Source organism: Electrona antarctica, assembly GCF_951216825.1.
Source record: "Electrona antarctica genome assembly, chromosome: 11".
NCBI lineage: Eukaryota > Metazoa > Chordata > Actinopteri > Myctophiformes > Myctophidae > Electrona > Electrona antarctica.
This window is the reverse complement of record NC_136792.1, coordinates 16,666,408-16,681,595: the sequence shown is the minus strand read 5'-3', so window position 1 is coordinate 16,681,595 and position 15,188 is coordinate 16,666,408. Positions and strand designations below refer to the sequence as shown.

The window sequence follows — 15,188 nt, the reverse complement described above, 5'->3', positions numbered from 1 at the left end:
AGATGTACAAGCCCACCCAAAAATCTAAAATGACACAGATGGTTTCCCGGCAGATGGAACATTTACAGAAAATTCATATTGCAATACAACCAGGCATTTAGTGTGATAAAGCCATTTAATTTGGATGTTTTCAGAAAGTATTATTATATTAGAGGTTGGTAACTAAATTATTATTATTAGTTTTTCACGATTGTTAACACACAAAAATCGAAAACTTGGCACAATTTGCACAACCTTCACACTCCCTTATCTGCATTAGACTCTGACTTTCCTTCTTTGGACTACACTCTGATCTCAATTACACATTACCTTGTTGTCCAAACACTGCACACAATGTTCAGTTGTTGCACACACTTCTCACATAAAAGCTCAAAGCATCAACCTACAACACACAGATAGTCAAATCTCTAAACATTCAGATCTGGGGAGCAATTTGCCAGGACATCAGGACTGCAGCATAAAAGGGACTTGAGAGCCTCTGTTTTGTTGGGTGAATAATGGAGAACCTTGAAGAGATCGACAACCAGAGAAGGAGAGGGACGAGGAGGAGGTAGAGGAGTAGGTGGACAAAGAGAAGGAGGAGGAGGGAGAGGAGGACAAGAAGGAGGAGGAGGGAGAGGAAGAGGAGGAGGAAGAGGAGAACGGTCATATCTAATGAGATTCGAGCAACTGTGGTTGACCATGTGCTCAATCATGGTTTGACCATGAGTCAGAGGGTCCAACCCAATCTCAGCCACTACACAGTTGCTGGCATCATTAGAACATTTTTCTGTTCTATTCCTTCCACCTTATTCTCCTTTCCTGAATCCTATTGAGGAGTTCTTTTCAGCTTGGAGGTAGAAGGTATATGAACGGAACCCACAGAGCAGGCTGGTTTACAGTAAAAAATAATAATAATTTAAAAAAAAATCGGCTGCATATTTGTGTGCTGTTTTATGTTTGACTATGAAAAAGTAGGCCTACAAGGAGTCATTTTACAAAAGGAGAAATGGCTCATTCTCCAGAGTCATTGTCATTCATGTGTGTTCCATTTCTATGATTGTGTTTTAAATTTTTCACTTAATTGTGCTGTAAATGCTTGGTAGTGTGTAGCCAATGCTTAGTTGTGTGTACTCAATGAATGGTATGTGTGTGTCATTTGAAAATATGTCTGTGTGCACCAAATTAAAACACAAGTTCCATTTTGGGAACAGTTAAGAGATTTGATGGCAAAGAGTCATCGTGGAAAAGGAGAGTCAGGGTTTAGCATTTTGTGTGTGAGGTTTTCAGTTGTGTGTGTGCAGTTTGCTAGTTTTGAGAATGCCGTTAGGTTGTGAAAAACGCATGTTAACAATCGTGAAAAACTGTAATAAAATGGGGGGTCTTGTTTTACAGCCACAGCCACATGGGGGGCATGCCACCTGCAGATTTTGAATGGCATTATCAGTGGTGGCAGTCATCTATTTTATCTTGAACTGCACGTTGGACAAAGGTGCACCTCCAGTGGCGTATTCTGTATCAGCAAAACTAATCTAGTCAGTGGGCCTACTGTATTTAGAGACAAAGGCTTTGTAATATGAGCTATATTTACTTGCTTATCATTGCCGCAGCCGCACACCGAAAATAGCAGATCTACAAGCTCACAACACATCACAGCACGATGCATTGTGAGCTTGTAGATCGGCAATTTTCAGTGCACGATAACCACGCTCAACTAAGTATAAATAACTCAAGCTTTAGTTTGTTTGTCCCCCTATAAATGATTTACTGGACTTTGCAAAGAAAAGTACTAGAATAATACCATTGTAATAACAATACAAATACTACCACCAATATCACTATTAATGCTGTTACAAAACAGTGTGTGTGTGTGTGTGTGTGTGTGTGTGTGTGTGTGTGTGTGTGTGTGTGTGTGTGTGTGTGTGTGTGTGTGTGTGTGTGTGTGTGTGTGTGCGCGTGCGTGCGCTGTGGGCGCTGGGGGCGTAAAGGTGCCTCTTCGAATTCCAGCCCCTGCCCTTCAAATCCCCCCTGCACGTCCCTGCCCCCTCCCCCTCTCCCTCGAAAGCAACCGAAATTGAATGGACTGGACTTGCTGGGTGTTGAAAAGCCGGTCGTTAGGCTACTTTTCGTTTTTGCGGGCTGCGGGGCGGTCAGGTCGTTGATTAATATATTGTTTTGCACGGCAGGTTGGTGCGGGCTGGCTCCCGTGGCGGGACGGGACGGGCGGGTGTGTACACTAGTACACACAAGACATTTACAACCACAACCCAATTTTTATAGCCCCTCTACTCCCTAATATTGATAAAGTTTTAAGCTGATTTAGAAGAACTAGAGGAAATGCATGTCCCACTCATGTTATTATGTCTGTGGCCCTTTTATGCCCATATATGGGGTTCCTATATATGGGCATACTTCTATGCAGACGTCAGAATGATGCCAGAACAGGCCAGCTCCATACAGTATATGGACCCTGGGCAGGGGCCCTGTCCAGAGCCCGGGTAGAGGCCTTTTGTGGCGGTTCTGGACAACCGTGGGTCCACCGACACGACATCGCACCCCATGTGGCAACGTGGATCGTGTGTGACGAATTTGAAGTCGGTGGGGCGAACAGTTCTCGAGTTACGTGGATTACACACAGACAGACGTACAGAGACTTGATGCATTTATAGATAGAAGATAGATAGATAGATAGATAGATAGATAGATAGATAGATAGATAGATAGATAGATAGATAGATAGATAGATAGATAGATAGATAGATAGATAGATAGATAGATAGATAGATATTTACCACACTATCATTTCCAGATAGAATACATTTTTCCTGTAAGCAAAACCATAGCCCCTGAAATGTCATTCTTTTACCAAACGGATATATATCAATATATTACAACTTATGCGTTCATATGGAACATAAGGAGTATATCCTGGAACTTGAAAACTGTTCAATGGGCAGGTGGCAGCATCTTGAGAGGTTTTCGCTATTACTTTCAATTAAGGTGTGGAGTCGGGACATCACGTTCTCTTTTTATATAAGGTCTGAAATAACACTGTTAGTTTCAGTTTAGAAAATCTGAAGATTCAAAGTGCGATGTGCTGATGGTTGGCATGAACGGGAAATAAAAGCCATTAGTCAAAAGGAATGCACAATAGACAGGATCATTAGGCAGACCTCTAACACGCTTCAATAGGTTTATTGAACAGTTGAAAAAGAAAAATCTATTTTCACTTGAAAAGAAAGGGAAAGAACATGATACCCTTGAGCAGTCAATAAAATACAGCTGTATGCCTTCAAAATAAAGGATTTGTTTCTCTACACTTACTGTAATGGCTGGAACTTACATTTTAATAAATCATTAGCACCCAAAATAAATAAATTGTCTGTGCTTAGAACACCCACTTACTGGATTCAAAGAACATGCATATAGATATAGACAGGTGCTTACGGTATATTTTTACGTTGACCGTTGACTCAGCTTGCTGATCTCCATTGGTAGCTACACACTTGTATGTTCCGGCGTTCTCAGTCCCAGCTTTATAAAGTGTGAGTGTGGAAGAGGAGTCATCGTTGCGGCTTACGGTGATGTCTGGCCTGTTCGGTTCTATCCTGTCGCCGCTTGGTCCAAACCAGTCTATGTGTTTTGCGACACCAACAACTGAGCACAGAGAAAAAGCAACACGTGAAATCACTTACTGGTGGCAACTCTTAACTTAAGTTACATTGGTTAAAACACCTTGAGTGCCTGGGATGGAGGTCTCCGCCTTATTAATTAATTACGTCTGATGCTCAGGACTAATAAGGAGATTAATCAAAAGACGGAACATTAATCATTCCATAACAGAGCGCACCGCTCCACAGGCTGGGAGCGCCTATTGAACAACATTTGATGTCATTTCCGGTTGGGACGTCATCCAAAGTGGCCCCCCTCCATTTTAATGGATGGGAGGGAAAGTCTTAAAACGTGAATAACTCTTGATCAAAAATCAATGCTTCCAATTCTAATCAAAGATTATGTTTTTGACGGCCCATCGTGTTCCCGTCGCTAAGAAGTAATCATACCTTCCGTTGTTGTCGATCCCCTCGGGGGTGTTTTGGCTACATCTAGCTACTTCATCTACATCCAAGATGGCGCCTTGTGCACCTTGAAATGGGCTCTGAAGCTGCAAATCGCTGGGCATGCTGATTTACTGGTTCCAACTACATCCGGGCATTCAAGGTGTTTTAATCTACATGGCATGCATAAAAGTAGGCTATTTGGCCAAAGATGGTAAAAAACAAACAAACAAAAAGTCCAATAGTCAACAAAAAAGATGCAGGAGTGTTAGCTTGTAAATCAGATTTTTTTTCCCTGAAATTCAAAGAGATTTAAAGTGGTTAATATCCAGGATTTTGGTTTTAATGGAAATGATAGCAAAGCCATAGTTAAATTCACAGTAAAATTTGTGCTGATAAGCTTACCGTCACACAAGAAGAATTTTGACTCCCCAAGACTGATTTCACCCTGCCTGGGCGTGATCTCCACTTCCAAAGAAACTGAAAGGAGATACAGATACAGATACAAAATCAGGACAGATTTAATTTGTAAAAAGAAGAGGAAAAAACAAAAAACAAAAAAACAGAGGGGGACATTTTAATCACATACTGTATACTTCATCATACGACAAATTGTGAAAAAGAATTGAGAAAAAGAATGGAGCAATGCTTTCCCCCCATCCTCCGAAGCAAATCAAACCCTGACTGATAATACTGTATTTCTGTCAAAGTGGACCCAGGGGTCCTTGAGGGGGTTTAAGAGGGTCGACCAACAAAATGAGTTTAATTTCACTATTATTTCATCAGCTAGAAGTTAACTCATCCCCAGGATGGCAGAGGAAGTGTAGCGCCCAGGATTACATTAGATAATTGACACTGGGTGAAACTAACTACCGTAACTCAATAAGAGAATGACTATTCTGATCACACTGTATGTTTTACTCTGTACACTGCATCTCCCCACCAACAGTATAGACTTGTAGAATTACAGACTGAATCTCATCTAACAGCAAGAATCCTCCCTGGCACAAAATCCATAGTGGCCTGATGCGTATCAGGTCTGGGGGGCCGGCCCTTGACATAAAAATATTTGAGAACCAAGGGGTGGCAGTGGCTCAGGAGGTAGAGCGACTGTTTGGGAATTGGAAGGTCCCCTGTTTGATACGCGGCTCCGCCTGGGTGAACGTCAAACTGTCCATGAGGAAGACACTCCTGCTAACTGCTCCTGATGAGCAGCCTTGCATGGTTTCCTCCGCCATTGGTGTGTGCACTTAACCCATTCAGGCCTGACGTCGAAAAAAAAAAAAAACGTTTTCTAAATCATGACAATTTTCAGAAAGATTTGAGGCACATTTTAACGATTTTTCAAAAATAGCAGACCTACAAGTTCATTTTTCAATAGCTAAATTATAACAATGTTTAAAACACCAAAAGGGGTTCCCGCCCAAAATGGGTTAATGGTTAATGTGGTTAAACGCTAACGTGACATGGATGCGTTCCAGGTCTCAATGGATTAATTAGGATAAAGGCGATATGTGCGGTAGGCTAAATGTACCCTTTAGGACCATTGCTGTATGCTACATGCTGAGATTATTGGCGTTTATTTATTGGGAATGTGAACACCGTAAAAGATAATACTTCATTCATCAGTTACTGATATATCCATGCACTGTATTGTAATTCACTGAGACTGCAGCACCTACTTCTTTACAAGCCATTCCAATTAGGAAAGCCTGTGTTCAAGCCTAAAAATACTGTAACATACGTATTTAATGTGGCCAAACCACATCTCTAGACTAATCATATTTAAAATCGTCATTTTCGGCCAAATACAACGAGACTGAGCGTTGGGGGACGCCTCGGCTAGATCAGTAGGTAACGAACGGCCAAAACAGTTTGGGGACCGCTGCGTCTAGAGTGAATGCTCGGGTGGATCGAGGCAAGAGTGGTACTTTAATACGAGTTCCAAACAAACTATTATGTGCTCTTTACCAGGCTAAAGAGACGGCTGACCTGATGGCTTTCCCAGCCCACTGTGGAGATAATGGTCTCTGTGAGAGACTGATAACAGTACTGGCTTGAAACAGCATTGTCTCTCTAAGGAACCAGCAGTGGTGTGGAGGAGGGAAGATGTAGGAGGACTACCTTCTGCTACTTGCATACACCATTTTTGTGAATACAATGCTAGATTTGTATTTTGACAAATTACTGCAATGTATTTGAAGGGCTGCACAATTATGGTAAAAAATTATCATCCCAATTTTCTTTCCTTAAAAAAGCATCACAATTTGCAGCACAATTATTGATAATGATTTCTTTTTGGTGGAGTAATGTGTTTTTTTAAATATTTGTAAATGCCTTTGTTGCACATTGAGCTCCTCTCCTCTGTAACTTTATCTTTAGACAAAAGGTATGTAATGTTGACTGTGACTTTCGGAGGTGGTTCTGTTTAACGATGTCATCTATCTTATATCTATTATTATCCTAATAAAATGCACCACGTCTCTGTGTGTACCGTACACACATGCATTTTATTAGGATTATTTAGGCATTTTATTAGGATAATTAGGATAATAATAGTACACACGTACAGTCGTACACAGTGTACGTGTGTACAGTTGGGTGCCACCGATATTGTCCCTTATCATTTGACCCATTTAGGCCTGACCTCAAAATTTAAAAAAAATCCTTCTAAATCCTCCAGTTTTCTGAAATAAATATTTTCACGATTTTTCAAAAATAGCAGACCTACAAGCTCATAGCGCGCCACCGAGTGGCGCGCTACGAGCTTGTAGGTCTGCTATTTTTGAAAAATCGTGAAAATATTTAGATCTGCTATTTTTCAATAGCTAAATTATAACATAATGTTTAAAACACCAAAAGGGGTTCCCGCCCAAAATGGGTTAACTGTCCTTTTGCGCAGATCACGCAAACCTCAGCAAAAAGAAAAGGACAATATCGATGGCCTCCAACTGTACGTACGTAGTCTGTAATCCACGTAACTCGTTCACCCCACCGACTTCACATTTGACACACGCGATCCACACCACCACAGGGAGTGCAGTGTCCGGTGTCGAGTCCGTCGGATACCACGTTGTCCAGAACCAGCACAAAAGCCTCTGTCCGGGCTCTGGCACTGGTCACCCCTATATCTCCATATATGGAGCTGGCCTGTTCTGACATCACATGATGTTCTGACATCTGCATGCTAGACTCCATATTTGGGCATGCCATTTCCTGACAAAGAACTCCATATACGGGCATAAAAGGAACACAGATATAATAATTGAGTTGGGCATGCATTTCCAACTTGCATCGTTCCAAGTAGGCCAGTGCCCAACAGGCACCGCTCTAGTCTATCCACCGCTCAAATTTGTCAAATCATAATAGAAACGGCTAAATATTAAGATTTCTAATATAACTCAATATCTGATATAATGGTCCAAATGTGGTAGTCAAGGTCTGGAAGGCGGTGGCATTTGAAAGCTTACCTCAAGTCATATTTTAGAATCTGGCGATCTTCAAAGGTTGCCTTTGAAGATGTACAGTAAATTCTTGTAACTCTATTGGCAGATCACAGGTATCTACATGAATACACCAAAGGGTCATGACTCATGACCAGTAGAGCATTACTGCCCATGTTTGTTCATGAAGATTAGCTTCTCTGACACTATCTGATCTCAGAGTACAACATCCCAGAACAGATAGTATACTCATCAGTGCATGAACGATTAGCTATGTGAGGTATACATGTAGGCTATGTCAAATTTGCTCAGTGTATCACACTTTTGAATTCCATTGCAAAACATTCCAGTACACTGCAACATGGTCAAAAGAGCACAGACAAACACATTGAAAAGCACATGAAGCTGAAATCGGACACTAATAGCACTAGCACATGATTGCCCAGTTTCCATTCACATTCCTGATAAGAACACACTTTTTCTGATCAGGCCAAACTTAGCCTCGGAAACCCAGACGTTTTTATTTCCAGGGAGAAAAAAAAAGTCTGGGACCGAGTCCACTTCAATTCAGCATAGAGTAGCGCAAACGTCGATCACTCTCTGCTGATTTCTGATCGTCTGCACCTTTGTTAAATTGACACACACATGCACACACACACACACACACACACACACACACACACACACACACACACACACACACACACACACACACACACACACACACACACACACACACACACACACACACACACACACACACACACACACACACACACACACACACACACACTCCTCTCTCTCTCTCTGTCGCTCTAATTAAGTCTCATGTCGGGCAGTTGCGTCTAGATTCTCCCGGCGGATCCTGCCGGGAGCTGCCTATGCCATAGAAAGCATAGTTGGACCCCAGGCTAGGCCAAACTAGACTGATCTTACTATAGAAACACAAACACACTGGACCTGCATGCAATTTTCCAATTATCCACAACGTGACAAGTCAGGCTTGGCTGGTATTAGTTATTAGCATAGTTATTTGATGGACACTGCTTTATTCAGTGGAGGCAAACAGAATACACATCATTGTGTAGCACTGAAAAAAGGTGGGGAAAAAAAGGAAAGAATTATTGTGCACATGCAGCTAAAATAATGTAATTGCATGAACATTATTGTGTTGAAAGCAAGTATACTGGTGTACAGTATAGGCCTATGTGCTTTTAATGGTTTATGAGATTCAAAAGTGATAACATTTCATCATAAAAGATTGGCATGTTGTAAACAACACGTATTGTTATGGCTACTATAACAAACACCTATGGAACAATCACATAAGAAATGGATTGAGTGCTTCTTCTTCCATGTTTGACACTGGAGCAGTGTTGCTATGAATGAAGTGTACTAAAACTACAGCTGTTTACACCAAGCACTATAACTATATCATTCACCATTGTCATGGCGTGAACTCTGATATCCACTTGGGTTAGAATGATGTTTAAAACAATCTATCATTATGACGGCCCATTACTCCTTACATCTGGAGAGATAAGACATTAAATATCATTGCACATTTTCAGGGGAATCATAAGCAGTGGCCCAAACCACACCAAAGGGTTGGGTCGGGACAAAACGTATTTTAAGGTAAACTACACCAATGCAACTCATTGAGTTGCAAGGAGTTGCATTGGTGTGGGCTGACCTTAAAAAAGTTTTTGTCCCCACCCGATCCATTGGAGTGGTTTGGGTTTAAGACACTTCTGGTTCACTCAGCCTAATAATCCAACAATGTCAATGAATCCCATAATAATAACTTCCATTTAACTCAGGCTAGATAGTTAGTGGTGTTTTGGAATACAAACAAAATAAAATGCTGCCTGAGTAAACCAGATTGTCAAAACTGTCAACACAAGATTTAAAAAAAAAACACAATTCTCATTATTGCCTCATTACAGCAGCGAGTACGGGTTTTTTCATCTGTTAAACTAACAATGCAAAGTCATTTACATATCCAACTCAGGTGAACAGGCTGATGATGACAGAATGCCAACTCAGGTGAACATGGCTGATGCTGACAGAATGCCAAGTTCCCAAAGGGTATTAAATCACAACATCTTTCTCTCCACCAAACATTCTAAATCCATCATTCCGAAGCATTCTTAAAATAGGCATTTAGAGACAAAGCGTGTGAACTTGTGCCAAGTTTGGACTGCATTAAAATCAAAAGACTAATTGGACCTCCCAGATCTTTTTGACAGTGCCAGGCTCCTCTAAATATATGTTTATGAAAATGCATGCACATGGCTCTCTAACCGTACCATCCCTGTCTGATACATGAAAGGATAGGTAGCTAGCTGGTGTCCAGTTGGAAGCAGACACATTCTGATACATGAAAGGATAGGTAGCTAGCTGGTGTCCAGTTGGAAGCAGACACATTCTTAAAGCAGGTTATGACCAACTATGGAGCAGTAATTGCTTGGCTTCAGAATAGGCTATAATCTTAATAGTAATAATCCCTTATGGCCATCCGAAGCAAGGTATTACAGCTCAATAGTAATGCAGAATGTTGTTAAGAGAGACCCCAATTTTCAACACAGTTTTGGGAGGGAAATACCATTTGAAGATCAAATACTGTTCTTTAATTGACAAGAAGTCAAGAATGTAATCAAATGTAATCAAATGATTACATGTAATCATGTACAGTATTCATGTATTCATCATGTAATAATTACTTTTTTAAATAAAATATAACTAATAACATTTGACCATAGTAAAGTACATTACTCTGTGAATTGAGGGGGAATTGTGTAGTTTGTTTTGTTGTAAAGGGTAAAACATGGCTGGCTGATGTTCGTACACTATGATGTAAGTAAACAACGCGGGTGCCAGTGGCGTATCCAGGAATTACGTTTTGGGCAGGCAAGATATGTGTTAATTGTCGTCTCCCCGCGCACAATCGTAGCACTAAAGGTTTTCAAAGAGATATACCTGCCAGACGAGTAGGATACAAAGGCTGAAAGGCATGCATTTACATTCCAATGGGTGATTGAGGGTCGCGCTCTACCGCAACGGCCAATCAGCTGTCCATTAATAGTTATCAGGTCTTGTTTTTGTCTTCTTTTTTTCTCATTGTATGGATTTTGGCCAGGCAAGAAATGGATTTGGACAGGCGGTCGCCTGCCCTCGCCTTATTGTAGATACGCCTCTGGCGGGTGCAGCTAACAGAATTAATAATAGGTGTGTTCGATTTATGTAGGTGTGCCAATGTGCTCGCATGTACAGTAGTCAGCACTGGTAGTATCATTACTAGCACAATGGCACATCTAAATCTAACCCAACCATTATTAACCCATTTTGGGCGGGAACCCGTTTGGTGTTAGCATTATGTAGCTATTGAAAAATAGCAGATCTACAAGCTCATGAGCTTGTAGGTCTGCTATTTTTTTTAAATTGAAGAACCCTGGAAATAAAAACGTCTGGGTTTCCGAGGCTACTGACATAGAAACATAGCTTTTTCAGAAAACTGTCGGGACGTAGAAGAAATTTTTAGAATCTGATCTCAGGTCAAATGGGTTAAATGTATTAGCTGCAGCTTGCAGTATAAGAGCTGATAGAAGGTATGATGGTGGAGACAGCAGTAAGAAAACTACAACAGGGGAAAGACGACCTCTGACCGTTGGCTAGGATTGAGGGGATGTGGTCATCATGGCATTGGGCCCTTTGTAAAGAACTACAACAAATAAATACAAAATAAAATAAATAAAGATAGCCTAAATTGCATCGGAAGGTACGGGTGCTCTGCAATACTTTCCAACCAAATCCCTGAGCTTAAAAGATTGTATATAAAAATGGGGAACATTGGCAACTCTAGGGTATGCTTCCTATTAGTGCTACAATGCTGTAAGTACTGTAATTGCTACAGCTACAAACAAACAAACACTACAATGGTTGAGGGTCCTACAGAGAAATTACATAATGACCTAGTTTTGAGTAAACACTCAAACACTCACAACGGTAACATCATGTGACATTTGTTGAAATATTATTTCTGACTGCAGATGGCAATGTTTTAAAAAATATTTAGTTAGAAGAAAACCACTACACACATTTGTTCAAATGTAGTATTCAAAGGTTCCCTCTGCTGTAAACGTGAACACATGTGAGTCTGTCTAACTTTTGCTGAAAGGACTAACAGCTGTGATTCTTATGCTACTTTACTTTACAAACACACCATCATTTTTGCACAATTGTTACAGAAGTGCAATAAATGAATGAATGAATGAATGAATTACTTAAAAAAGGATGATCTTTTTCATCATCAAACCTCTGGTTCAAAATAATTGAAAGAAAAATCTGCTTCTGACTGATTTCAGTCAGTGATTTCATTTCATTTCTAACTTGAAATGTTTCAAATTATCCCTGAGATCTTTCAAAGAGATCCAAGCTTGTGGCACTGGTTAGTGATGACGCAGTAAGAAAAGACCTTAGACAACACAGTATTCTGGTGGTGCCAATATCTGAACAAATTAACTGTTGCTTAATTATACCAACCAATGGTGAGAAAAAGCTTTACAAGACCTGGGGCCCGTTTATGACATTCTACCACACAAACTGCACAGTGTGCCGTGCCTATGCCTCGGCCAACGCCAAACCACAACAGAAACAAAATCTGCTCTGCTATGAAAAATCTGCTTTTTATTATCTTTTTTTTTTGTAATTATGTATGCATGTATTTTTGTGTATATGTGTATAATATATAGATATATTTATTTATTTATTTTAATTCCTCCAGACTGTTTTTCCGACTATCCTTGGGATTGTGGGTGGGGGGAGGGTGGGATAGGGGATTGAGTTTTATTTTTTATATATTATATGTCTGTTTAATACTTGCCCCTGGGCTACTGTTACAAAAACCTGAATAAAAAGATTTTGAAAAGAAAATAATGACACCAATGGTGTGGACAGAAAATGCAGGATGAACAGTTGCATACTCAATTCAATGATAGTTAGAACTTTACAGACAGTACCAAGTACTGGCTGAGGCGTGCAATGATAGTTAGAACTTTACAGACAGTAAGTACTGGCTGAGGCGTGCAAGGCACATCTGAATGAAACCCATCACATTTGGAACACTGATAGTTCATTAGTGATGTAGGCTAATATTTAGCTGAGGGGACTGACACATCTTGGTTCTTAATATTTAGCTGAGGGGACTAGACTGACACATCTTGGTTGCAGCTTGCATTGCATGACTTTGGATGACAGCTGGCTGTCTCAATAATTCATAATTCTGTAACAACTACACACAGAAACAAAATCTTTATATCTTTACGCATCTACAGTACCATGCACAATTCATAGCAGGTAGCGAGTAGTCAAGATTGTGGTAGAGACCGATCTGGTGAATGCTGTGTCTACAGCACGCACGCATTCACGCACGCAAATGCGCACACATTTTCTTCTATGCCTTACTATAGGATTACGTGAAATACAAATTCCATTAAGCTTCTCTTTACCCTGTTCAGTAAATCAAATTAGTGTTGGCTAAATCTTTTGTGAGCTCTCTGTTTAGAAGGTTACACTATGACTTGAGAGATGTGTAAGAATGTAGTATTTACTATTTGATGAATGAGCATTTTTGTACAGTGATGTCCTTCGGCCAGAGAATTGCAGATGCTGGTACAGTACTTAGCCTTCACTACAGTACTGCCTATGGTGCTTTAGACGCCATTTTAATTTCCATGCTGGAGTACAGTGAAGAAAGTGTTGAAAATTTAAAATAATATACCCATACACCAGGGGTGCCCTAAAGGTAGATCGTGATCTACCAGTAGATCACACAGGCTGTGCAGGTAGACCACATGACATGCCCCAAAAATATATAATTTAAATAAATAAACTATTTTTGGCATCTGCCACTTGAATTAAGGTGACTTCATTGGATTGACATAAAAAGGACAGCTCAAACCCACAATGCAATATTTGTCAAAAATGTTTTGCACAAACATCAGTAGTACAAAAAAGAAAGAAAAGTGCATTTTTCTAATACGTGACTACTTTCAGCAATGGGATAATATATATTTTTGGTGGGTAGATCTGGTTGAGCTGGTCATTTTGAAAGTAGCTCTCAAGTCTAAAAAGGGTGGGCACCCCTGCCATACACAGTCAAATGCTTAATACAAGTAACCGGGGAGGCACATGTCCAAAAGGAATAGAGATGAACCTGTGATGACATTTGTGTTTTTTCTATTCATTTGGTCCACAGAATGAGAGGTCTGCTCTGATGGAAACATTGCGAAAAGTAAGTTATGGCCATTTTTGTATACAATACCATATAGACAACCAATATAAGGCAAAATTTCATCATACTTTAAGTAGCATGTGACATATCAAACTATGGGGTTTTCATAATTCTGAATCCATTCCAAGCATTAGTTTTGCACAAAAAACACTCCTTGGCCTAAATTCGGCCATATCCACTTGCCCAAATGTGCTGACGTGACCTCATCACATTTGTGATGACGGCTATGGCCGTTTTTAGGCCAAGGAGTGTATTTCGTGCAAAACTAATGCTTGGAATGGATTCAGAATCATGAAAACCCCCTAGTTAGACATGTCACATGCTAAAGTATGATGACATTTTATAGGTTGTCTATGGTGTGGTATACAAAAATGGCCATAACTTTTTTTTGCGATGTTTCCAGCAGAGCAGACCTCTCATTATGTGGACCTTAACACTTTGAGAGCTGCCCCCTCTAGTGGTCATTAGGTACCTCTGCGCTACCTCTCCGCTTCCGTGTGTGTCACACGCTTCACAGAGACGAAACCGAAAGCACATTCTAGTCTAGCAGCTGGCAATGTTGTTTATCTTTCACCAGAAACGGTAATATGTCGGCCACAATGGGATCAAAAATCACTATTCTCATCTGAACGCCGGACGGATTTTTCAGAGAACACTGGCAGGAAAGAAATCATAATGAGTGTATTCCAATGGGGTGCGCGCGCATTTCACCTTGTGCCTGGAGGGACATGGCAACCTGCCTAGCAACCTGGATGTGTATGTGTTTGGCTTCTGCCGGTCGATTTTGATATAAAGCTACAAACCTGCGGCCCCGCGGGTTCGGCTATCAAAGGGTAATTATGATAACCCGCCGTGCCACAGGTCATGGCGACAAGGGTGATAATGACCAAATGAATAGAAAAAACACAAATAAAAAGTATGTCATGACATCACAGGTCCTCTCAAAGTTTGGGTGACTGGCTCCCCGGCTAAAGTCTTTTTCTTTTTCTTTTTGTGTACACCTTCAGAGTTAAATAAACACAGAGGATTTTACTGTGTGTTGTTGAGAAGGTCAATTTATGCAGACATTGGCCTCTTTTTCCTCTCGCCTCTGTGATTATCTTAGAGCAGCCCCTCAGGTGCTGCAACCTGCACTACTGGGAATCTGTATTAAAGGACCTACCCACCATGACTTGTTTCACTTGCTTTGTTGTGGGATTATGCTCATTATCTATTCAATTTGCCACGCGCAACACAAATGAAGTATGGGGAGGGCTTTGTCAGGGTTCAATGTATTGGTAAATGGTAAATGGTGCATTTATATAGCGCCTTTATCCAAGGCGCTTTACAGAGATTGTGCATTAACATGCACCCATTCACACACCGATGCCGGAGGAAACCATGCAAGGCATCAACCTTGACAACAATTCACACTGGAGA

General features: G+C 40.6%; 1 protein-coding gene across 2 annotated transcripts in view; it reads right to left on the bottom strand.

Moving 5' to 3' along the window:
* ncam1b (neural cell adhesion molecule 1b) overlaps positions 1-15,188 on the bottom strand; it is a 99,560-nt gene that overhangs the window by 44,092 nt on the left and 40,280 nt on the right. For both annotated transcript variants that reach the window (XM_079514174.1, XM_079514175.1), the window contains exons 2-3: positions 4,440-4,514; positions 3,427-3,636 (exon numbers count right to left, since the gene is read on the bottom strand). In XM_079514174.1, coding sequence (XP_079370300.1) covers positions 3,427-3,636; positions 4,440-4,514 — 285 coding nt within the window. The remainder of the gene's footprint in view (positions 1-3,426; positions 3,637-4,439; positions 4,515-15,188) is intronic.